The 25,425-nt window shown below is 40.6% G+C and overlaps 1 protein-coding gene across 2 annotated transcripts; it reads left to right on the top strand.

Annotated features, from left to right (window-relative positions):
* Window positions 1-2,740: 2,740 nt before the first annotated feature.
* On the top strand, window positions 2,741-22,467 carry CNEP1R1 (CTD nuclear envelope phosphatase 1 regulatory subunit 1). 2 transcript variants are annotated; one of them, XR_005989615.1, is made up of 7 exons: window positions 2,741-2,869; window positions 3,956-4,027; window positions 7,140-7,213; window positions 11,358-11,467; window positions 11,593-11,647; window positions 17,125-17,347; window positions 22,254-22,467. XR_005989615.1 is itself a non-coding variant. In XM_041768113.1 (6 exons), exons 1-6 carry the CDS (start codon window positions 2,845-2,847, stop codon window positions 17,164-17,166), a joined length of 378 nt encoding a protein of 125 aa, XP_041624047.1. In that variant the 5' UTR covers window positions 2,741-2,844; the 3' UTR covers window positions 17,167-18,491. The 2 variants fall into 2 exon arrangements, 1 of the variants encoding a protein (XP_041624047.1); XM_041768113.1 differs by lacking the exon at window positions 22,254-22,467 and having other exon boundaries at window positions 17,125-18,491.
* The last annotated feature ends 2,958 nt before the right edge of the window (window positions 22,468-25,425 follow it).

The following is a 25,425-nucleotide window of genomic DNA, read 5'->3' as shown; positions in this document are numbered from 1 at the left end:
TAAGCCCTTGCGTCTTCCTCTCCAAGACGTCTACAAAATTGGTGGTATTGGTACTGTACCAGTGGGTTGAGTGGAGACTGGTGTTCTTAAGCCTAGTATGGTGGTCACCTTTGCTCCAGTCAAGTTACAACTGAAGTAAAGTCTGTTGAAATGCACCATGAAGCTTTGAGTGAGGCTCTTCCTGGGGACAATGTGGGCTTCAATGTCAAGAACGTATCTGTCAAAGATGTTCGTTGTGGCAACGTGGCTGGTGACAGCAAAAATGACCCACCAATGGAAGCAGCTGGCTTCACAGCTCAGGTGATTATCCTGAACCATCCAGGCTGAATCAGTGCTGGATATGCACCTGTGCTGGATTGTCACACAGCTCACATTGCTTGCAAGTTTGCTGAGCTGAAGGAAAAGATAGATCGTCGTTCTGGAAAGAAGCTGGAAGATGGTCCCAAGTTCTTGAACTCTGGGGATGCTGCCATTGTTGATATGGTTCCTGGCAAACCTATGTGTGTTGAGAGCTTCTCTGACTATCCTCCTCTGGCCGTTTTGCTGTTCGTGACACAAGACAGACGGTTGCTGTGGGTGTCATCAACGCAGTGGACAAGAAGGCAGCTGGAGCTGGCAAAGTCACCAAGTCTGCCCAGAAAGCTTAGAAGGCTAAATGAATATTATCCCCAATACCTGCCACCCCAGTCTTAATCAGTGGTGGAAGAACGGTCTCAGAACTGTTTGTGTCAATTGGCCATTTAAGTTTAATAGTAAAAGACTGGTTAATGATAACAATGCATCGTAAAACCTTCAGAAGGAAAGGAGAATGTTTTGTGGACCATTTTGTGTGTGTGTGTGTGTGTGTGTGGCAGTTTTAAGTTATTAGTTTTTAAAATCAGTATTTTTTAATGGAAGCAACTTGACCAAAAATCTGTCACAGAATTTTGAGACCCATTAAAACAAAAGTTTAATGAGAAAAAAAAAAAAAAAGATTGAGAGTTACAAGCTCCACCCACTGAGTCAACCAACCTCCCAAATGGTCTCTTTTGAAGTCAACTTCACAAAGCTCCCACTTATCACTTATCAAAGTTTTGTACTGTCTTATTCATCAGTCTGCCTCACACCTTAACTTCCAAGGATCTTACCCAAGAAAGCCTATAATATAACAGAATACCAACCATTTTCTAAGCGCTGCTGGATGCCAAAGGAAAACATGATGAACAAGACTGAGAGATGGAAAAAGTGGAGCATTGAGCAAGAAGTGAAAATGGATAGTTTGACTTTAGTGTTAAATTTATTATTTATTTCTCCCTTTAGCTCACTGTGTGGCATGACTTAGTTCCTTCATACAACTATCTTTATCTGAAAACAATTACTTATTTGCATGTTATTTTTTTATTAAAGATTTTATTTATTTATTAGAGACACAGCAAATAAGAGAGAGAGAGAGAGAGGCAGAGACACAAGCAGGCCCCACACAGGGAGCCTGATGCTGGATTCGATCCTGGGTCTCTAGGATCACACCCCAGGCTGAAGGCGGCGCTAAACCGCTAAGCCACCGGGCTACCCGCCTGTTATTTTTTTTAAAAGTAAACTCTAGGGATCCCTGGGTGGCGCAGTGGTTTAGCGCCTGCCTTTGGCCCAGGGCGCGATCCTGGAGACCCGGGATCGAATCCCACATCAGGCTCCCAGTGCATGGAGCCTGCTTCTCCCTCTGCCTATGTCTCTGCCTCTCTCTCTCCCTCTCTCTGTGACTATCATAAGTAAATAAAAAAAAAAAAAAAAAACTCTATACCTACCACCATGTTGGAGCTCAGGACCCCAAGATCAAGAGTCACATTGCTAAATAAATAAATAAATAAATAAATAAATAAATAAAAAGAGTCGCATTACTTATTTTCATGTTTATCGCCTGCTGCAATAGGATGGGAATCTCCTCTATCTTGCTTATAACTGTATCCTGATAAAATACAGTGCCTAGAACATCATGCAATAGTTTTTTTTTTTTTTGCAATAAATAGTAGTATGAATGAATGAATGAATGACCATAAGGAAATGAACAAGAAGCATTTTAACTATAAATGTAGTTAATACGTTGCAGATTTTTTTTTCAAGTTCTAGGTATTTGGGCTCATACTTTGCCTTCTTTATGATTTATGAAAGTTGGTAACTTTCAGAAAGTTGGGTAATGTGAGAAAAAAGTAACCAAGGGAGGAATGCCTATTTAAGGATTGGGTTATTTATTTTATTATTTTGTTTTATTTATTTAATTTATTTATTATTTATTTTTATTTATTTATTTATTTTGGAGTTGGGTTAATAAGGAAGGAAAGAGGTACTCTAACCTAAATCCATTATTTGGCTTCTAGTTAGTTCTGTATCCTCTTGAGTCCTGGAGGAGAGAGCTAGCTCGTTCATTTCTCTGTTCCGCGTCAACAACCCGAACACTGCCCGGAAGGTGAAGGGCGCTCAATAAATATCTGAAGAATCAAAGAACCAGGCAGGAAAACTAAGAATGGACTGACGAGCGAGCTGGCTCGGAGAGGCTGCAGTTCCTCCCCGAGGCAGGAGGCGGCGCCAGCGTTACAGCAGCCCGGCCGCCGGCAGTTCTTGGTCCCTCCGGCTGACCGTCCGACGCCGGGCCCCGAGGCCGGTGCATGGAGCTAGCCAATAGGAGCTCGTCTTAGTTGCGGGGTCGGGCAGAGATGCCCAATGAGCGTAGCGGGTGTAAGCAAGGGGCGGCGCGACGCGGAGGGGCGGAGGGAAGCGGTTAGAGGTGGGAGTTGGCGCTGCGGGCCGGGCGGGGGCCGCGGAGCTGCGATGCGGACGGGGCCGCGGCAGTGACCGGAGCTGCCGCCCGACATGAACTCGCTGGAGCAGGCGGAAGGTACGGTGGGCCTCCTGGGTGGCCCGGGCGCTTCCCGGAAGCTGGAGGGGCTCCGGAGGGGTTGGAGTCGCGGAGACCCCGCCCCGGGGAGAGGAGGCCGCGAAGGATGGGCCGGGGGCCGCGGGGAGGCGGGCGGGGGCCGGGGGACCGGGGGGAGGCGGGAGGGCCGGGGGAGGCGGGCCGGGGGCCGGGGGCCTCGAAGGATGGGCTGGGGGGCCGGGCGCCGCGGGGAGGCGGGCGGGCGCGAAGGGTGTGCCGGGGGGCCGGGGCCCGGGGGGAGGCGGGCCGGGGTCAGCGGGGAGGCGGGCGGGCGGGCCGGACGTGGGTGGGCGCCCGGGAGCCCCTCGCGACGCCTACGTTTGCTTTTTATTCATTAGCCAGCGTCTTGCGTTTTGCGCTTTTGCGTGGCCGTCGTTTGCTTGATTTTATTGCGGTGACCCCGGGAGTTGCACCGTCGTTCCTGCTGCGGCTTCTGGTCAGCCGCCGCGTCACGGCCGTGCGATCGGGCTCCTGAAGTTAGAAGGCGCGACCGCGGGATGGTGGCCCCGCCCGTCGGCAGGTCCCGGCGCCGCCGCGGCCACCTGTGACCTGCGGGGGGGTGGGGCGCCTTTCCGCAGCCCCCCGCAGCCGCGTGGGAAATGCAGAAGGACCCGACACCCGGCACAGCCCCTAAGTAAAACCGGGCGCTAGAACTCGGAACGGCAGACCCCGTCGGACTCCGCCGTCAGGGCAGACGTCGTGCTAACGGACAGCTCTGGGCCCCCGCAGGGTCACTCGACCTGGCTGGGCTCCTTTTGTGGCACCCCCAGGGTGCTGGCTCTCGGCGCTGCCGCGGCCGGTCCACGCGGCACGTTACGAAGCTCCTAAAAGCGGAGCAGTTTCCTTATAGGCGAAATTGGAGTCAAAGAAACCTGATGGTTTCGTCCCGTACTCAGAGCTGTCCTAGGAAGCGAAGTAGACAGTGCAGAGAAACGTGTGAGCTGCTGTGTGAAGACCTGAAGCAGTTAGAGTATATCTGAAACGTCATCTTAAGAGATTCAAACTAGTCAGAGGGGCTAATTGGAAAATTGAAATCTTTTTACCTAGATCTCAAGGCTTTTGAGAGAAGACTTACAGAATATATTCACTGTTTGCAACCTGCCACTGGACGTTGGAGAAGTAAGTTCTTGAATGTTTTTTCTTTTTTCTCCCCCAGGGAAAATAAACCCACAATTGGCACTTTTATCCCTGCCTAACAATGATTTGCTTTTGTGTAAGAGTTTTGACTAACAAATGCTTTACTAAACCATGAGATTTCCTTTGTTTTAACGGTTTTAAATTTATTTGACTTTGTAAACAATGCATCCTAAAGAAAAAAATTTTTTTTAAGATTTTATTTTTAAGTAATTTCTACACCCAATGTGGCGTTCGAACACACAGCCTTGAGATCAAGAGTCAAAGGCTCTACGGCCTGAGCCAGCCAGGCACCCCCACCAAAGAAATCTTTAGGAAAAGGAACGGCCCATGCTAAAAGAACATATATTTTGTATGGTTGGGTTTTCATTTTTCCATTAAAATATATACAGTTTTTTAATTAAATATTACATATTGATAAATGACATGTGATTTCAGGAACTTGTTTAGCAGTTTTGTTTTGTTTTCAAAAGATTTTATTTATTTATTCATGAGACACACAGAGAGAGAGAGAGAGAGAGAGAGAGAGGTAGAGACACAGGCAGAGGGAGAAGCAGGTTCCATGCAAGGAGCCTGACGCAGGACTCCATCCTGGGTGCCCAGGATCAGGCCCTGGGCTGAAGATGGCGCTAAACCGCTGAGCCACACAGGCTGTCCTGCTTAGCAATTTTTAAATTTGCCTACAAACTTTTGAAATAAAGTTCTGTTAAGGAAAATCATATTTTTTTTCCCAAAGGTTTTTATTAGAGAAGGAGAGAGAGAGCGCGGGCACCAGTGAGAGAGCAGAAGCAGAGGGAGAATCAGGCTCCCTGCTGAGCAGAGACCTGAGATGCTGGGCTTGATCCCAAGACCCTGAGATCATGACCTGAGCAAAAGGCAACTACTTAACTGACTGAGCCACCCTGGTGCCCCAAGGAAAATCCTATTTAACATATACCTGCCAAGGTTATGAAATTACCCTTGGTCGATTTTAGTAGAGCATGATTGTATTGCTTTGCAGTATATCGTAGAAAACAAATTCACGTTATAACTGTCTATTCAAAATGTCGTGACTACTATAAAATATGATTTGAAAGAATTGAGATGATTGCTCAGTGGAAATACTTAGGAAATGCAAGTGATGACCTTAGCGAACAAAATGTTTTGCTAACTTGTGTTGGGACCAGTCTTAGTTTCTTGGATGTGTATGATTGAACTTCTTGTCAAAAGAGAAGTACAACAGCACATGTTGAATACGTACTTTATTTCACAGTATAATTCAGTTTGTGGGACCAAAGAGCACTATTGAAGTTAGGAACTTTTTTCTGTGTCAGGATTTTTTGTGATATTTTTCTTAGATCTATCTGCAAAGTTTCATTCATATGCTCTGAGAATTCTGATATGTCAGAATTTACAAAGAGTGATTTTTTTCAGATACCTTGGTTTAGGGAAGAATCCTCCCAAAACCTTATTTCACTACTACTTGAAAATCTTTTAAAATGATCCAGTGGTATCTCATAAAATATAAGACAGTGAATTTACTTTACTTTTTCTGTGATTCATGGTCTCAGTGGTTACATATAAATCAGCTTGGTTAATGTACCAATCAAAAGTATGTGTATGAGGTCCCTTCCAGTGAGTTTGAGTTTGATTTTGCTTCATTTTTCAAAAGAACAGTCTGTGTAGTGCATTGCTTATTGGAAACACAGCTTTATGAGAAATTGAGTTTAATCTGAGCTGAGAATGTAATTTTAAAATTTTGATTGTGTACTTAAATACCTAAAATGAGATTGTTTTCCTGTGATTTGCCTCTTCTAAAAGAATATCACTAGGACTTCTAGGTTAAGTTGCTTTTTGAATCTTGATCTTTATGTTTTAAAACTGTATGTGTCCTAACTGAAGGACAGTAACTTAATACCCAGAATGTTAACTAGGACTTGGTGCCCCTTTATTATTTTCTAGTAGTACCATTTATTACCTTTTTAAAAATTTTTTTAAGATTTTATTTATTTATTTGAGAGGGAGAGTGAGCAAGGTAGAGAGAGCACAAGTGGGGTGGGGGAGCAGAGGGAGAAGAAGGCTTCTCGCTGAGCAGGAAGCTTGATGCAATGCAGGGCTCAATCCCAGGACCCTGAAATCATACCTGAGCTGAAGGCAGACAGATGCTTAACTGACTGAGCCATCCAGGCACTCCTAAGATTTTACTTTTTTTTTTTTTTTTTTTTTTTTTTAAGATTTTATTTATTTATTCGGGAGAGACCGAGAGAGGGAGAGGCAGAGACACAGGCAGAGGGAGAAGCAGGCTCCATGCAGGGAGCCCGACACTGGACTCGATCCTGGGTCTCCAGGATCATGCCCTGGGCTGAAGGCAGCACTAAACCACTGAGCTGTCCAGATTTTACTTTTTAAGTAATTTATACCCAGCATGGGGCTCAGACCTACAACCCTGAGATCAAGAGTCACACGCTTCACCAACTAAGTCAACCAGGTGCCTCTATACCATTCATTCTTATGTTTTGCTTAGGATCTATTTAGAATTCTTAAAATAATTCTAGCTTAGTGGGGAGAAAAACTTTACTGAGCTCTACTGTCAGATTTCTACCCTGATCTTCCTTTAAGTCTCTGAAGAAAATCTGGTACTCCACATTCCTGATCACACCAACGGATGTTTAACTCAATGCAAGCAGTTGTCTTCCAGCAAAATCCTCTAGTCAGACAGTGCGTTCATAAAAGAGTCTTTGTTTGGTTTGTTTACAGTAGAAAATGAGAGGTGTTTTTTTGTTTGTTTTTTGTTTTTGTTTTTTAATTTAAATTTACAAGATCTGCAAAATCAGCACAAAGCCATCCAAAGTTCCTACGGCTTTTGATTTCATAAATCTTGGTAAGTTCTGACTGAAGTAATAATAGGGACAATATCATCCTCAATTACTGAGGTTCACAGTATTTAAAGAGAATTCCCGAAGGTCATACAGCAAGTTTCTTAATTCCTCAGTCGAATGCATTTTCCATTTAATAAAGTGCTGCATCCTTTGGCTGTCATTTATTAGGAACTGGTGGTATTAGTATAAATTTATTAACAGCTTATTTCCTTACTAATTTCGTGTTTATCTTTCATCAGTGCTTCTTATAGTGGTATCTGTCTGTACAGCTACTGGTGCCTGGAACTGGTTAATAGATCCCGAGACACAAAAGGTAGAAGTTTTGATTTAAAATCTTTAATGGATTAAATGAGATAATGTAGCAGTGCTTTGTTCATTGTAAAGTATTACTCAGATGCTTCCTATTATTACTAGTAGTGATATTGAACAGTATATTAAATATATGCTTTATATTAATTTGATTAAGAAAAACTTTGGCCACTGTAGATAAGTATCTTTTACAAGGAAAAATGCGTGAGAAATAACACTATGCTACTTCACATTCATTTCTGAACTTTTTGCATATCATTTTACATATGCCATAGTCACACATTTTTACCTATTTCAGTGTAAACATTGTCTTTATTCTCCTTTGTCCATTTAGTATCGTGTGTGCCAGCTTTAGAAAATTGTAAAATACCATTTTCTTCTAAGACTAATTTTTGGTAGGACCTTTCTTTATCCCACAAAGCATTTGAGATGACTTTGCGGGAGACCTATGATAAAATAGCAAAATATTAATGTAATAAAAAGTCAAGATGGTGGATAAGAGACAATTAGACTAGAGGGTCAAAAACAGGAAGGAAACTGGGTCACAGACAAGGCCATGTGGGACACCACACTTGCCCAAACTGAGTTATAAATTAGTCTCTGAGTTACCTGATCAATAAAGTCACCGTTCCATGGTTTTTCTACTTTGTGAAAAGAACACATGTATGAGTTCCATAAGCTAGCAAAGGTTTTGTTCTCCACATTTATCTCAAAAAAATTTCCTGCCTGAAATTTAATATAGGAAACACTAAGAGATCTCCCATTGGGCACTGTACAAGAACATCCCTATACCAAATGCAATAAAAAATTTCATAATGTTATTTCTCGAAGCATCCTTTGATGAAATCTGATAGCATGTTTTTCAGAATTCTACTTCTTTCTACTAACTTGTGCCTTAATTTCAAACTGAGGTGTTTGTTTGTTTTATTAGAGAAACAGTAGTCTCTAATTTTTCAGTGAAGTTTTTTCCCTTGGTGCAGCTTTATTTAGGTAATAATAATAATAATGTCATTTTCTTAAATCTTAAACCCACATCCTTTTTAAAACTGTAATTAGGTAGACTATTTCCAGTAGCTTTATTTATAACTTGTTAGGTTATACAGAAGAAAAACCTAATAGCAAAGCTTTTGTCAGCAGTCCAAATGGCATTTCAGGCAGCCAGGGATTTATTTAGCATGTAGTCTCCCTGACTTAATCCATTGGGGTGGAGCTATAAAAGAATAGGAGGTAGGGGAATTTGGTGATGGAATTTTGCATTAATAGAAGAGTTTTTATGGCAGATAGGAAACTCTCTTGTGTGTTGATTTATAAAAGTCTGATCTTAGGGCTGTGCTTGGTACTCATCTTCAGGGGAAGAGTAAGGAGGCTGGCGAGAAGATTGAAAAGGTCTATCTTGGGAAATGAATCTGACTTCTAATTGGGAAAAATATAAGCTGATTTCAGCTAGTTGAGATCTTAATAAAACACAGAATTAAATGTAATTTGAAATAGGCCCAAAACTCTGTAGTTAATGTAATTTTCTAAATTAGGTGAGAATATAACTATTAGCCTAAGGGTTAGCTCTTTATTTCAGTATTTAATAACCTCAAAGCTGATAGGGGTTTTAAACAGCAATTGTTTCTGTAGCAAGAGTTGCAGACTCAAAAGCCAGTGCATGATGACTATCTGGAAGAACCCAAGGAGAGAAGCAACAGAGCAAACTGGAAAGCACATGAATGCCTGATCTAAAGGGGGGAAACTGATACCTAGATGTAGTTGATTATTGCCATGGAGGAAAGAAGGCTGATGTTGACGGATCTAATTAAAATTAACACATAAGACACTATATGTGCTTACACTGTGCAGGCCATGTGAAATCTAGCTGGCCTTTGGGAATTAAAGGTTTAAGAAGACATTCCTCTGGAATATTAACTTTTTTTTCAGAATTTCATCCTTCAGGGAGCTTCTTCCCTCCTGATGTTTTCAGCCTCTCGTTTCTTCATTTGACAAATTTATTTAACCGATAGCATGCTGGGCTAGCTACCTGGTGCTTTTTATAAGTTTAGCTCTCAGTCTTGAAATATGTACACATCTCTTGGTATGAGAGTGGAGTATCGATGCCTCTGGCTTAATTCTGTTGCTCTCATTTAGTTCCTGGTCCATCTGATTTCTTTTTCCAGACTCTAAACATCATCTCTCCTTCAGTCTACAGTTCTGTTCCCCAGCCTTCAGTGCCCATTCTTGTTCCAGTCCTGGATCCTGGACCCTTATCTCCACCATATTCATGTTGTCTTGTTTCTTGCCATCATCTGATTATGCCCAGATCTGAAATCAGTTCTTTGTTTCTCTTAAACACTCTTTTTTCCTTTTCTTTTTTTTTCTTTTTTTAAGATTTATTTATTTGTTTTAGAGAAAGAAAGAGATGAGCAGGGGAAGGGGCAGAGGGAGAGAGAGAATCTGAAGCAGACACACCACTGAGCACGTGGAGCTCGATCTCACAACCCTGAGAATATGACCCGAGCTGTAACTAAGAGTCAGACACTTGACTGAGTGAGCCACCAGCACCCCCTTTTAAGTAATCTCTGTACCCCATGTGGGCTCAAACAACCCCAAGATCAAGAGCCACATGCTCTTCTGACTGAGCCACCCAGGTACCCCTAAACCCTCGTTCTTTTTTTTTTTTTTTTAATTTTTTTTTTTTTTTATTTATGATAGTCACAGAGAGAGAGAGAGGCAGAGACACAGGCGGAGGGAGAAGCAGGCTCCATGCACCGGGAGCCCGATGTGGGATTCGATCCCGGGTCTCCAGGATCGCGCCCTGGGCCAAAGGCAGGCGCCAAACCGCTGCGCCACCCAGGGATCCCACCCTCGTTCTTTATAGATAGCTACTAATCATCTTTCCCTGCTTGAGTGTCATCTGGCCATTTAAATTTCAATAGCTTTGGGCAGCCCGGGTGGCTCAGCAGTTTAGGTGATTCTGGAGACCCGGGATCGAGTCCCACATCGGGCTCCCTGCATGGAGCCTGCTTCTCCCTCTGCCTGTGTCTCTGCCCCTCTCTCTCTCTCCTCTCTGTGTTTCTCATGAATAAATAAATAAAATTTTTTAAAAATAAAAATAAAATAAAAAATAAATTTCAGTAGCTTCAAAACCACTCATTTTTTGCTCCCACAGAGAGGGAAGGAGGGATGAGTCTCCACATAAGAGGAGAGAAGGAATATGGTAGCGTCTATGCAGATGCAGCAGGAGATGGTTAGATTGGGACCAGGCTATGAATGGCAGAGTCTACCCAATTCTCATAAAGAAGCTTTTTAACAGGGAGAGTAACTAGATCACTTTTGTGTATTCATTGACTTCAGATCAGAGACCTCCTTCATCTGCACTCATTCAACAGTATTGGTTGAGCACCTATGTTTGCCAAGCACTGTTTCAGATGTTGGGAAAACAGTGATGCACATGACAGCATCTCTACTGTTGTGGAACTTAATCTTGTGCTTTTATATATGTATGTATGTATGTATGTAATCTTTACGCCCAACGTGGGGCTTCAGCTCACAACCCTGAGATCAAGAGATATATTCTACCAACTGAGCTGGCCAGACACCCCAATCCTGTACTTTGTTTTAAGTTTTATTTTTGTTTTGTTTTGTTTTGTTTTTTTACTAGTCTCTATACTCAAAATCAGTCTTGAGCTCAAAACCCCGAGATCAGGAGTCACACATTCCGTTGAGCCAGTCAGGTGTCCTAGTCTTGTGCTTTTTAAATTGCTTCTTATCAGGAAGGGTTCAGTAAATATTTTTGGTAGGATGTTTTGATTTTTTTTTTTAATTTTAAAAATTTTTATTTAAATTCAGTTTGTCAACATATAGTAAGTATAACATCCAGTCTTCATCTCATGTGCCCTTTGGTTTTTGATTATAAGAATGAATTTGTAATGGTTCAACTCTTTGGAATGAATAGAGGGAACATTGCTATATTATTTTGCTACATTAAAGATATGAAACATTTCTATTTTTATGACACAGCTAAACAACTGGGATTGTTTTAAATTATTCAAATCTTCATATTTCAGATGATCCAAATGTTACATATATTTATGCACAAGTGGGGAGGTAAGAATTAGTATTCTGAGATTTTAAACATTTTTATGTTTCAAACTCTTCTTTTCCAGGTGTCTTTCTTCACATCATTATGGAATCACCCGTTTTTCACCATTAGCTGTATCACTCTAATAGGCTTGTTCTTTGCTGGAATACACAAGAGGGTTGTTGCACCATCAATGTATCCTTTATCAGAATTGACTTTTATTCTCTGAGTAAAATTAAAGCACCTTCTTGATCATCTAGATGTTGTTTTAAAAGCTTATTCTTCATATGATAAATTTTCCTTTGACCACGTTTTTTCAGTATAGCTGCTCGATGTCGAACTGTATTAGCAGAATACAATATGTCTTGTGATGATGTGAGTATTGCTTATATTAGAAAATTATACATGTGCATGAAAGGACTGAAATCTTTTGGCTTAAATAAAGCAGACTTTGATAAGTTACATGGATTAATAGTGGAAATATTCTTATAGCATTGATCCTAATACCCATGTTTACATCTCAGAAATTGAGGTGCATCTAATAATCTGTAGTATCATACAGTTCAACTGATAGAGTTGACTGTAATTTTTTTTTTAAGTAAGCTCTATGCCCAATGTGGGGCTTGAACTCATGAACCTGAGATTAAGTCATATGTTCTACCACTGAGCCAGCCAGGTCCCATTTTGATCTTTCCTAATGATATAAAATCATAACGTGTGTTATGATTGAAGTCATCTTAAACTATATATAGAGTGGTCATTATTGGCTAAAAATGGCTTGTTGGGTGTTGGATTTGTAAACTCTAATGGTACTCTGTATGTAGGATTTTATTTTATTTTTGTTTTTTTAAAGATTTTATTCATTTATTCATGAGAGACACACACACACACACACAGAGAGAGAGAGAGAGGCAGAGAGAGCAGCAGAGGGAGATGTAGACTCCAAGCAGGAAGCCCGATGTGGGACTCAATCCTGGGACTCTGGGATGATACCGTGAGTCAAAGGCAGATGCTCAACTGCTGAGCCACCCAGGCGTCCCTAGGATTTACAAACTGACCGTGTTTTTAAAATTAATAACATATAGGCATTTTAAGATAAGAGTATGTCACAGATTTGATTTGCTTATTTATAAAGGTATTTTTACCTTCAGTTAAAAAAACTATTAAATAACACCTAGTTTAGAAAACTAGAATAAAGAGCAAAAAAAAAAAAAAAAGATACTAAGTCAGGGGGCCCCTGGATCAGTGAAGAGAATAAAGACTAAACACTTTGATTTTTTTTTTTTTTTTTTTTTAAGATTTTATTTATTCATGAGAGGTAGAGATACAGGCAGAGGGAGAAGCAGGCTCCATGCAGGGAGCCTGTCATGAGACTTAATCCTGGGACTACAGGATCGCGCCCTGGGCCAAAGGCAGGTGCCAAACCGCTGAGCCACCCAGGGATTCCCCCCCCCCCCCCACCCCGGTCCCATGAAGTCTTAAATATATTTAAAAAGACAACTCATCCCATAATTAAAGCATTAGAAGAAAATACAAATGAATATGTATTCTGTTGTTTTTTTTTTTTTTTAATTTATTTATTTATTAGAGTGGCACATGCACACACATTAGTCAGGGGAGTGGTACAGGGAGTGAGAAACCCAAGCAGAGTCCTTGCTGAGTGTGGAGTCCCAACACAGGGCTGGAGATCACAACCCCAATCAAAACCAGGAAGTGGACGTTCAACCCACTGCACCACCCAGGTGCCCCAAGGTGTAGATCTTGGGGTAGAAAAGCTCCTTTTTAAGACCCAAAACAAAAACACTGCCATGGAAGAGTTTGGATACCTTTAATTGAACCAATATTTGAAAACTTTGTACACCAAAAGGCAAGAAAGTGAGCACTGATGAGAAGTATTTGTGTGGCATCTGGCTGGCTGCCTCAGTCAAAGAACATGTGATTCTTAATCTCAGGGTTATGAGTTCGAGCCTCACATTGGGTGTAGATATTACTGGAAAAAAATTTTTTTAAAGAAGAAGAAAATATTTCTAAGATGTCTAACAAAGGATAGAAACCAGACCTACTTAAAATTTTTTTAAAATAGTAAATTTGAAAAGTGGGAGGGCAGCCCGGGTGGCTCAGTGGTTTAGCGTCACTTTCAGCCCAGGTCGTGATCCTGGAGACCTGGGATCGAGTTCCAAGTCAGGCTCCCTGCATGGAACCTGTTTCTCCCTCTGCCTGTGTCTCTGCACCCCTCCCCCCCCATATCTCTCAGGAATAAATAAATAAAATCTTTAAAAAAAAAAAAGTGGGAAAAGTAAATCTTAACATAGATGTGGGAAAGCAAATAGCCTCATTTGTAATTGGGGAAATGCACAATAAAACTGAATTTCCGTTTGTCTTACCTATCTGTCCCTGACATAAGTTAAAACTTCAGTACAGTGGGACACCTGGTTGGCTCAACGGTTGAGTGTCTGCCTTCAGCGTAATCCTGGAGTTTGGGGATTGAGTACTGCATTAGGCTCCCTGTGGGGAGACTGCTTTTCCCTCTGCCTGTGTCTCTGCTTCTCTCTGTGTCTCTCATGAATAAATAGATAAACCTTTAAAAAAGAAAACTTCAGTACGATGGTGGAGTAGCACTCCCATGCTCTACTTGATGAGAATATATTGCCATGTTGGAAAGCAGTTTTCATCATTCTTATAAAACGAAAATTTGGCATGCCTCGTAACCTAACCATTCTACTTCTCCCCATCTACCTTTGGTACCCCTACCTTTGGTGGGAACCATCACATTTCACATAAGGAGGCAGGTATGAGGTAGTAAGTTGCAACATTCTTGGTAGTAGGGAAAAAATGGAAACAGGTTTTAGGTTTCTCAACAGGGACATGGTAAAATAAGCTTTGTATAGCCACATCATAAGAAACTATGGTAAATCTATAAATTTGGACGTGCAAGGATCTTTCAAGACATAATGTTAGGTACAAGAAGGAAATTATTAAACAATACACTCAATTTGGTATCTTTTTTAAAAGATTTTTTTCCCCAGTACTGTTTTCTTTTTAATTCCAGTATAGTTAACTAATATACAATGTTATATTAGTTTCAGGTGTACCATATAGTGATTCAGCAGTTCTGTACATCATCCCATGCTCATCATAACAAGTGTACCCCCCCGGCCCCATCACCTATTTCACCACACCACCACTGTCCCCCACCACCTCCCCACTAGTAACCATCAGTTTGTTTTCCATAATTAAGGGCCTGTTTCTTAATTTATCTTTTTTTCTTCCTTTGCTTTTTTTTTTTTTTTTTTAAGATTTTATTCATTTGAAAGAGAGAGAGCGCACAAGTGAGGTGAGAGGCAGAGGGAGAAGCAGACTCCCCACTGAGCAGGGAACCCAGTGCGGGGCTTGATCCTAAAACTCATGATCATGACTTGAGCCGAAGGCAGATGCTTAACCAACTGAACCACCCAAACGCCCCTGTTTTTTTCTTAAATGGCACAATGAGTGAAACTCTACAGTATTTATCTATTTCTTTTTGGCTTAGCATTATAGTCTCTAGCTCCATCTATGTTGTTGTAAATGGCAAGATTTCATTCTTTTTTAAATCTAAATAATATTCCATTGTGTTTATATATGTATATATGTGTGTTTTTTATGGATGTATATATATATATCTTCTTTATCCATAAAAAAGTTTTAATTATGAAAATTTCCAAACAAAAAAATAAAGAGTATAATGAATACCCACTGGGCAGTGTCAACAATAATCAGCTCATGGCCATTCTTATTTCATGTGCACCCCTGCCCACTTTTCCTCCATTAGATTTTTTTTTTTAATTTTTATTTATTTATGATAGTCACACAGAGAGAGAGAGAGAGGCAGAAACACAGGCAGAGGGAGAAGCAGGCTCCATGCACCGGGAGCCCGACGTGGGATTCGATCCCGGGTCTCCAGGATCGTGCCCTGGGCCAAAGGCAGGCGCCAAACCGCTGCGCCACCCAGGGATCCCCATTAGATTATTTTGAAACAAATCCCAAGTGGTATGTTTTACCCTCATATTTTAGCACATTAGAAATACCAGATTTTTTTTTTTTTTTTTTTTTAAGATTTATTGATTTATTTGAGAGAATACAGGGAAGAAAGGCAACAGGAAAGGGAGAGGATCTCACTCAGACTCCCTATGAGCACGGAGCCTGACACAAGTTCTTTTTATTATTTGTATATGGGAATGTAAATCTATAGAACACAATCTGGAAGGATTCATGCTAAAACTGGTTTCTTCTTTAAGAGGGCTAGAATTTGAGATAGATGGAAAGGATTTTAACTTATCTATATTTGAAAATTGTTTTAATTTTTTGTTTATTTTTTTAAGTAATCCTATACCCAACGTGGAGCTTGAAGAAGTCATATGCTTCACTGGCTGAGCCAGGCAGGCACCCTCATATTTGATTTTTTTTAAAGATTTTTATTTATTTATGAGAGACAGAGACACAGGAAGAGGGAGAAGCAGGCTCCCCATAGGGAGCCTGATGTGTGATTTGATCCCCTGACCCTGGGATCACACCCTGAGCCACTCAGGCATCCCTAGTTTTTTAATAATGAGATTACATTAATATCATATTTATGTAGTTTAATTTTAAAATAGATTAAAACCATGGATAAAACAAATGGGGTCTATTCATACAGTGAAATATTGTATATTTTATATCAAAATAACAGTATAAAATAGTACAAATTACTGAAACATAGTAACAGATGAATGGCAGAATTACATTGAGTGAAAGAAGTAGATGCCAAAGAACACACTCTGATTCCATTTGTTTAAAGACCACAGACAGGCAAAATTTTTGGGAAATGGTTATGTCTGCATAAGGAGTGGGGCTGCCATTGACCAAAAAAGGGCCTGGAAGGACTTTCTGGGTGGTGGCTGTGAGTGTATATTGTGTGTATATTAAGATTTTTGCCTAGTTAACATATAGGCACAGGGAGAGGCAGAGGGAGAGAATCTCAAGCAGGCTGGGCACCGAGCACAGAGCCTGATGTGGGCTCAATATTGTGACCTGTGTCAGAATTAAGAGTATGACATTTAACTGACTGAGCCACTCAGGCAGTGGGTGTATATATTTCTTAAAACTTGTTAAACTGTATGCAAGGGTTAGCATCTTACTGTATTTAAATTATACCTTAATAAAACAGTGAAAAAAAAAATAGCATCAAAGTTCTACCTGCATATCAAGGAATTACCAAAAAGAAGAAGTCCCCTGAACAGCAGTGTATAAGCATCAGTGTTCACTCCAGTCATTTGTTTACATTTTTATCTGAAAGTAAAAATTTAGTGTTGGTAAAGGAAAAATGTTTAGGGACACCTGGGTGGCTCAGCGGTTAAGCACCTGCCTTTGGTCCAGGGCGTGATCCTGGAGTCCCAGGATTGAGTCCCATATCGGGCTCCTTGCATGGAGCCTGCTTCTGCCTCTCTCACTCTCTGTGTCTCTCATGAATAAATAAATAAGATCTTTTAAAAAAAAAAAAAAAAAGGAAAAATGTTTATGCGCGAGTACGTTTATTTTATAAACTTCATTTGGCAAGGAGCATAGATTGGTTTATATACATTGGATTGATTGCCTGATTTATAGGGAAGCCAGTGGACCGGGGAGTTCATCAAATACATTGTTTTAAAGTAATGAAGATTTTCGAAAGAAAGCTCCACACAAAACTTTGAGAACATAACTGTTAATTGCTTAATCTTGATTGAATATAGAGAGGTGTTCTGGTACCTTTTAAGTGCACTTCAAAGTTTATGGATAAGTGGTGATTTTTTTAATGGAACTGATTACTGAAAAAAAATTTTTTTTCCCCATTTTTACAGACAGGAAAACTCATTTTGAAACCCAGGCCTCATGTTCAGTGACAATCTGCACTCATTATTATGGGACCTAAAACAGCCTTTCTTCAAATAAGTGATACAGCAAAAAGCCATAAAGGATTCCTTTTACAGTTGGATATATGAAGGTCACAGCAACAACTGACAAGAAGTGTGCAATATTTACTCAGATGATCTTGATGATGATGACTCACGTCCTCCATGCTTGGTACCTTTGATTATCTGTGTTACAGTATTAGTGTCACTTTAGTACTTCAGACCCTGCAGAGACTTTTGCAGATGAAGTATGTCTGTATGTTACTAAGTTAAACTTAGAAACAGAACCTCATCCAGTTTTTATAACGTATTTTTGCAAACTACTGTAAATAGCAAATCAATGCCAATGTCAAAGAGGGAAGCATTATGTGGACATTGTTCTGCACCAGTATCTTATGAGCATCTGTTTGCCATCCCCACGGCTCTTCAAAACCAGCTATCACACGTAGCTGTGCCTTTCATTCTCACACCCCTCTGTTTTAATCATAATGCAAGAAAAACATCGGATTGGGCATAAACTGAGGAAGACTCGTCTCCATTAAGAAATTATAAGTAAGAAATTATAGATGTTCTGAGAAACCATTTTTGTTAAACCGGATAGTGAACTTCAGCCACTCTTGTGGTAAATGTTTCCAGTTGGTTGTTTTCCTTCAATGCTAAATATACTTTATATTTTCAAAATAATTTTAAGAACACTGCAAAGGCTTCTGAATATATAAGTTTAGTTATAAATTATGTGATGTCTGGGAATTTGATAGTCCTTGTTTTAGATAATTGGATCTTATGCCGTGGTGGACGTGCTGTTACACTAGTGTTGCACGGGTGTAGTTGATCAGCCGATCCATCACGGGGGTGACTTGGGAGCGGCGCCCCAAACCAGAGTCTACAATTCTCACTGTTCCGAGAGTGTTAATGACATACTGTGTATGCATCTTAGCCACCTGTACTATAATTGCCCTTAATCTTAAACTATTGGGATCGCTGTAAATATTTTAAAGAACTGGAGGTGCCTTTTACCTGTTTATTAGAAGATTTTGAAAAGGTTTAAATTATTTCATGAGCAGTCTTTTAAATTCCACTTAACATAAAACTGAAAATTCACTCACAGGACAAAAACTTTTTAACAAGGCTACCATTTAACTTAACTGTGTTCATCTTGGCTTTCCCATCTATAAGATTTTATTCTTGAAACTGCAGCAATAAGACCCTCTGCTCCTACAAAGTCATCAGAGGGTATTCTATATACTCGGCACTGTTTGATTTTCTGTAAATTTTGTAGGTAAATATGTGCATAAAAATAAATACTTTATATATAATTAGTGATCGGGCTTTTTTCCTTTATTCATGCAAAGTCTAACGCTTAAAAATGTTAAAAACATACCGCGTGTGTCAGAAACAGCCTCGTTCCAAATGAGAAATCTTTAACTCTGTCTAGTAGAGCAAGTAGCAATTGTAGATATCAGTTTATTAAGCTATGATTACCTTTAATAGTCCTACTCATCGTTGTGTGATGACATTTGCCTCCTAATCAGGAAATGCAGGTTTCCTCCATTGTGCTTTATAAATTTAGATTGACCATTTCCTCTAAGAATATAAAGTAGAAGAGGGATTTTATAGGTCCTTAATCCTTTTTGGAGTAATCAACTACTTTGAATATTTAATGAAAGCCTTGACTCTTCTCCCCTAGAAAAATACACCTGTGTGTGTACATATACTTTGCATGCATTCAAAGATTTCTTGATGTTAGACTGCTTGGAATCTGATGGCTCCAAGAAAGAAACTTCTGTTCCAAAGATTTTTCATCCCTATACTTCTAGCAGAACAATTCATTTGCCAAAAAAGTCTGCTCTGGTTGAAATGGACAAAGAATCCTTATTTGGTTAGCTTCTCTTTACCACCACCCTTACTCTCTCATGTCCCCTTCCGCACTATCTAGAAATTACTGGTTGAGTCCAGCCAGAGATTACAAATGGAGAAGATAATCTTCGGATGTTTAGAGTGTCTTCATTCTGGCTCTCCACAACTTATTAAAGACAGAACTAGCACCAGGATCCAAGTCTCCAATTGAAAAGATGTTTGTTTGTGTGTTGAACTTAATTCAGGAGCCATTAGAATGTGATAGTTAAGAGTGTGGATTCTGACTCCAGACTGGATTTGAATCTCAGTTGTACTGCTTGCTTGTTTTGTAACTTTAGGCAAATTATGTATTAGTTTCCTCATTTATGAAATGAGTGTAATGCCAACCATCCAGATTTATATCATATGCTACAGAGTCAGTGCTCTGTAAATCTAGTTGTTAAACCAAATCCTAAAAGTTAGAAAACAAACAATTCCCTGTTGGAACTTTACCCAACATCAACATTTTAATTGAGGAAATTCTGCTTATCTTTTGAACCAAGCAAAGTCCTAAATAGTGGACTAAATGGAAAGAGAAAAGATATTTGGCCCCTAATGATAAGAAACCTAAAATGGTTCTAGGTATTTAACTTTTAAGCAGCGTCACTGAAAACATCAAGGCTTGTGATTCCCTATTACTGCTGTTGATTGAAGAGCTCTTTCCTCCTTTAGGAATGGACTCTTGGGGTAGCCCAGGTGGCTCAGCGGTTTAGAGCCGCCTTCAGCCCAGAGCCTGATCCTGGAGACCCAGGATTGAGTCCCACATCGGGCTCCCTGCATGGAGCCTGCTTCTCCCTCTGCCTGTGTCTCTGACTCTCTCTTTCTCTGTGTCTCTCATGAATAAATAAATAAAATCTTTAAAAAAAAAAAAAAAAAGGAATGAACTTTTTTTTTTTTAAGATTTTATTTATTCATAAGAGACAGGCAGAGACATAGGCAGAGGGAAAAGATGTGGGACTGGATCCCGGGACTTCAGGATCATGCCCTGAGCAGAAGCAGACCCTCAACCACTGAGCCACTCCAGCTTCCCTAGAACAAAATTCTTGATTGACATTTTCTTTCAGTTTTTTTTTTTTTTAATCTCTACACCCATGTGGGACTCGAACTCACGACAAACTCAAGTCACATGTTTTTCACACCATGCCAGCCAGGCACCCCTGGATTGATATTTTATGCAGACTGAGCTAAGAATCATTGTAACTGATGGATGCTCTGCCCTCATCATTGACAGTTCCCGTCATTTCTTCCTGCTAAAACCATAGAAACTCGAGTTACATTCTTCAGTTTCATTTTTCTTTTATCCTCTAAAAATTGGAAGAGCATCTTGTCTGCATCATGAAACATTTTAAAAGCACATTTTTAGTGTATGATGGTTACACAAGTCCTGATTGTGTGAGAGACAAAAGTGAAAAAAGTGTCTTACTGGAAAGTTTTAGGGGTGCTCTTTCCTCACTTTTGCAGACTGCCATTTATGTGGCAAGTGCTTTATTGGGTATGAAGGTATAGAAAATGTCTGAGGAAAACTTTGCCCCCTTGGAACTGGTGGGGGAATACAGACCATTGATCGAGGAATTAGCATATGGTATAAGTGCTATGAAAGTTAAAAGTGTAGATGCCCAGAGGAAGGGGGTTCAGCCCACACTGGGCTCTCTAAAGAAGTTCTTTCTAAATGGGTCTGAAGGGTCATGGGGGACGGTGGGGGGTGACACACAAGACAGTTTTTGAGTGTGGCCACAGCATGGAGTTTTGGAGAAGGGTCATGGTGAGAGATGAAACTGGAAGTAAGTAGGAACTGGGGGTCAGGAGTACTGTGAGGACAGTGGGAAGCCACCAAATGTTTTGATAGGGAAGTGACAACTGGATTTGCACTCGATGATAGTGACTACTGTAGACTGAAGGGACATGGCATGGGTAGGCAGTTGAACTCTATTTCAAGAGCCCAGTTAGGGGAACCAGAGGAGGGAGTAGGAGCTTTTGGCAGTCACATGAGTGATACCTAGTGGGAGGCAGAGATGGGTAGCACTTGAGGATGAAGCCTACCACCCCTTCCCATCCCATGTAACCTGTTACAGAAATAAAGATTCTGTGATCACCAATGTTTGGGAACTATTATATCCTCCTCTTGGAGATTCCCTACGCTCCAAAGTTTATTAAAAACTCTGAAGAGGGCAGCCCGGGTGGCTCAGTGGTTTAGCACCGTCTTCAGCCCAGGGCCTGATCCTGGAGACCGGGGATCAAGTCCCACATCGGGCTCCCTGCATGGAGCCTGCTTCTCCCTCTGCTTGTGTCTCTGCCTCTTTCTCTCTCTCTCTCTCTCATGAATAAATAAATAAAATCTTTAAAAACAAAAAAAAACTGAAGAAGTCCTGCAGTAGAGAAACCTGTTTCTGCCTCTGCCATTTTGTGAAACAGCTACTAGCATTCACCATGGATATTTGGATATTTAGCATGGTTTCTGTCTCGTCTACCAAGCTCCTGTTGAGTACTCTTGCCGGGTTTGGGGATTAGTAGCCAAATCAGTCCTGCTTCTCCCAGACAACTTAGAAAACTTCCTTGACTCCTTTGCATTTGGGACGTGGTCATGTGGGAAAGCTGTAAAACTTCCTGTTGCAGGGTGCTCTGTGGTGCTTGCTGGTGATGGCACAGTTTCATCAGGCCAGTTTGATGACATGAGTTTGGGCATTTATTTTTCTTAGTCTTAGGCTGGTCTCTCTAGACCTCCCCAAAATTCTCTGAGATACCCAATGTCCTTTCAGTGATACGTTTTTTGTTTAACCAAAGCTGGCTTCTCTTACTTGCAACTAAGACCCTGACCTACACAGAAGCAGTGTTCCCAGGAGCAGACTTTGAGGAAAGTTAATCTATGTAAGGGACTAGGGCACTGCTTCAAACCAAGCATGATGTCATCTGTCAAGTTAGGGAGCTTCAGGCCATGTGTAGTGGAAGAGCACCAGCTGGCAGGTTGACTGGTCCATAGTCCTGGTTCATCCATTAGCCACTTGGGCCGATGACTCATTCTCTCTGAACCTAATGGTCCTCATTTGGGCCTATTCATAGCTGTCTTGCAGAATTGTCATAAGGACTAAATGAAATTATGTGTGTAAGATATATAACATGTTGGGTGTTTTTATTACAAATGAATTTTATTTTAAGTCCTTATTCTGAGTTCTTGTCATATGCAGATCTTCAGTACCCAAGAGCACTTGGCAAGATGCTCAGTGACTATCCATTGAATGAATGAATCTTGACTTTGGTTGAAATTGGGTTTGTGGAGCACCTGGAGAGCTCAGTGGTTGCACATCCGCCTTTGGCTTGGGTCATGATCCTGGAGATCTGGGATGGAGTCCAGCATCAGGCTCCCTGTATAAGGAGCCTGTTTCTCCCTCTGCCTTTGTCTCTGCCTCTCTGTGTCTCTCATGAATAAATAAATAAAATCTTTAAAAAAAATTGGGTTTGTACATAATTACACTAAATCTTAACTTTTCTTACATAATTTGCCTATATAGTTTTAGGAGAGGTTTTCTTTCCTTTTTTTTTTTTTTTTTTTTTTTTTTTTTTAGATATCTTATTTTTAAGTATTTTCTACACCCAGCATTGGGCTTGAACTCACAATCTCAAGATCAAGAGTCACACACTCCACCAGCTGAGCCAGCCAAGTACCCCTGGTTTTGGGAGAGGTCCTTAAATGCTAAGATTTTTTTCCCCCCCTGCGAGGGAGAGAGAAAAAAAGCAGGATCTCACAATCCTGAGATCAGGACCTGAGCCACAATAGTTGGATGCTTAATCAGCTGAGCCACCCCATTGCCCTACCTTTATTTTTTTTTTTAAGTAAAGGAGCTGGGGCTGTGTTTCTGAAATTACTGTTTTTTTAATTAAAAAATTTTTAAGGATTTTATTTATTCATGAGAGACAGAGAGAGGCAGACACAGGCAGAGGGAGAAACAGACCCCCTGGAGAAGGAGCCTGATGCAGGACTCAATCCCACTACCCTGGGATCATAACCTGAGCCTAAGGCAGACATTCAACCACTGAGCCACTCACGTGCCCCATAAGTTATTTTTTTATTACAGTGTGTTTAAGATGTAGTGTTACATTTGTTTCAGGTGTATAGTGTGATTCGACAATCTGCTACATTACTCAGTGCTCATCAAGATAAGTGTACTCTTAATCCTTTTTATTTCTCCACTCATTTCTCTTGGCAACCACCAATTTGTTCTCTGTAGTTAAGTCTGTTTCTTGGTTTGTCTTTTTTTTTGTTGTTTCGTTTCTTAAATTCTACATATGAGTAAAATCATACGGTATTTGTCTTTCTCTGACTGACTACTTAGCATTACATTCTTTAGCTGCATCCATGTTACAACTGGCAAGGTTTCATTCTTTTGTTTTTTTGGTGTTTTTTTTTTTTTTTTTTTTTTTTTTTTTTTTTTGGTTTCATTCTTTTGATGGCTGAAATATTCCATTATGTATATATACCGCACCTTTATCCATTCATCAATGAATGGATACTTGAGCTGGCTGCTTCTGTAATTTGGCTATTATGTTTATTATGCTACAGTAAACATAAGAGTGCATGTATCCATTTGAATTAGTGTTTTTGTATTCTTTGGGTAAATACCCAGTAGTGTGATTGCCAGATGATAGGGTAGTTCTATTTTTAACTCTTTGAGGAACCTCTATTCTGTTTTTCAGAGTGGCTGCAACAGTTTGCATTCCCACCAACAGTGCACAAGTGTTCCTTTTTCTCCATATCCTCACCAACACTTGTTGTTTCTTCTGTTTTTAATTTTAGCCATTCTGAGAAGTGTGAAGTGTAGCTCATTGTAGTTTTGATTTGTATTTTCCTGATGAGTGATGTTGAGCATCTTTTCACGTATCTGTTGGCCACTTGGATGTCTTTTTTTTTTTTTTTTTTTTTAAGATTTTATTTATTTTATGTGACAGAGAAATCCAGAGAGCACAAGCAGGGGAAACAGCAGAGGGAGCAGGAGAAGCAGATTCTCCACTGAGCAGGGAGCCTGACTTGGGGCTTGATCCCAGGACCCTGGGACCATGACCTGAGCCCAAGGCAGACACTTAACCGACTGAGCCACCCAGGACCCCCACATGGATGTCTTCTTTGGAAAATGTCTGTTCATGTCGTCTGCCCATTTTTTAATTGTATTATTTGGGCTTGAGGAGCTTATTTGTTTTTGTTTTTAAAGATTTATTAGAGGGCAGCCCAGGTGGCTCAGCGGTTTAGCGCCACCTTCAGCTCAGGGCATGATCCTGGAGGCCCAGGATCGAGTCCCACATCAGGCTTCCTGCATGGAGCCTGCTTCTCCCTCTGCCTGTGTCTCTGCCTCTCTCTCTCTCTCTCTCTCTCTCATGAATAAATAAATAAAGTCTTTTAAAAAAATAAAGATTTATTAGAGAGAGAGAGAAAGCTAACCAAGGCTGGGGGCATAGGGAGAGACAGTCCTCAAGCAGACTCCCTGCTGAGTGCAGAGCCTGATGTGAGGCTCAGACCCAGGACCCGGAAATCATGACCTAAGCCGAAATTAAGAGGTGGCCGCTTACCAGACTGAGCCACCGAGGCGCCCCAAGCCTACTCAAAAAAAAAAAAAAATCAGGAGATAATATACTGTAGTTACTAAAAACCATCTGAAGCCTATGTAGGGTCAATCGCCTCTGTGTCATTTATGAATCTTAGGCAAGTAACCTCTCTGTACTCCGTTCTCTCATCTAACGTGGGTTTATCCACATCTCATAAGATTGTTGGTGCGTTAAATAGCTTATACATGCAAAGCTCCTGGAGCAGTGTCAGGCACAAAGCAATGGCCCAGTTAAGTATTTCTGTAGGACACTCATTCCACAAATAGGAAATGGAACTCCTTATAATCACTGATGAATCTGGGGAAGTGATCAAAACATAAATTCTATTGGCTTTTTTAAAAATCTACTTCATTAAGGTGGATTTACAGATAATACTTTTTAAAATACAGTTTTTAAGCACAGTTTGACAATTTTTTTAAAGATTTTATTTATTTATTCATGAAAGACACAGAGAAAGAGGCAGAGACACAGGCAGAGGGAGAAGCAGGCTCCATGCAGGGAGCCCGACGTCGGACTCGATCCTGGGACTCCAGGATCACACCCTGGGCTGAAGGCAGAGGCTCAACCGCTGAATCACCGGGGCTGTCCTAACTTAGGTATTTTTCACAGTGTTTTTGTTTATTTGTTTTGTTTGGAGCCAAACAGCCAACAAGGTAGACAATAGATTTCAGGGACAAAGATGTAAGTATCCCACAACACAAAATTGATCTGACTCATTTTAGGCAATGACCACTAGATTTCAGCATTTAAAAAAGAAAATCC

Source organism: Vulpes lagopus, chromosome 8 (genome assembly GCF_018345385.1).
Source record: "Vulpes lagopus strain Blue_001 chromosome 8, ASM1834538v1, whole genome shotgun sequence".
In the NCBI taxonomy this organism is placed as follows: Eukaryota; Metazoa; Chordata; class Mammalia; order Carnivora; family Canidae; genus Vulpes; species Vulpes lagopus.
Note: the sequence above shows the minus strand (reverse complement) of the source record. Positions and strands in the feature narration are given on the sequence as shown.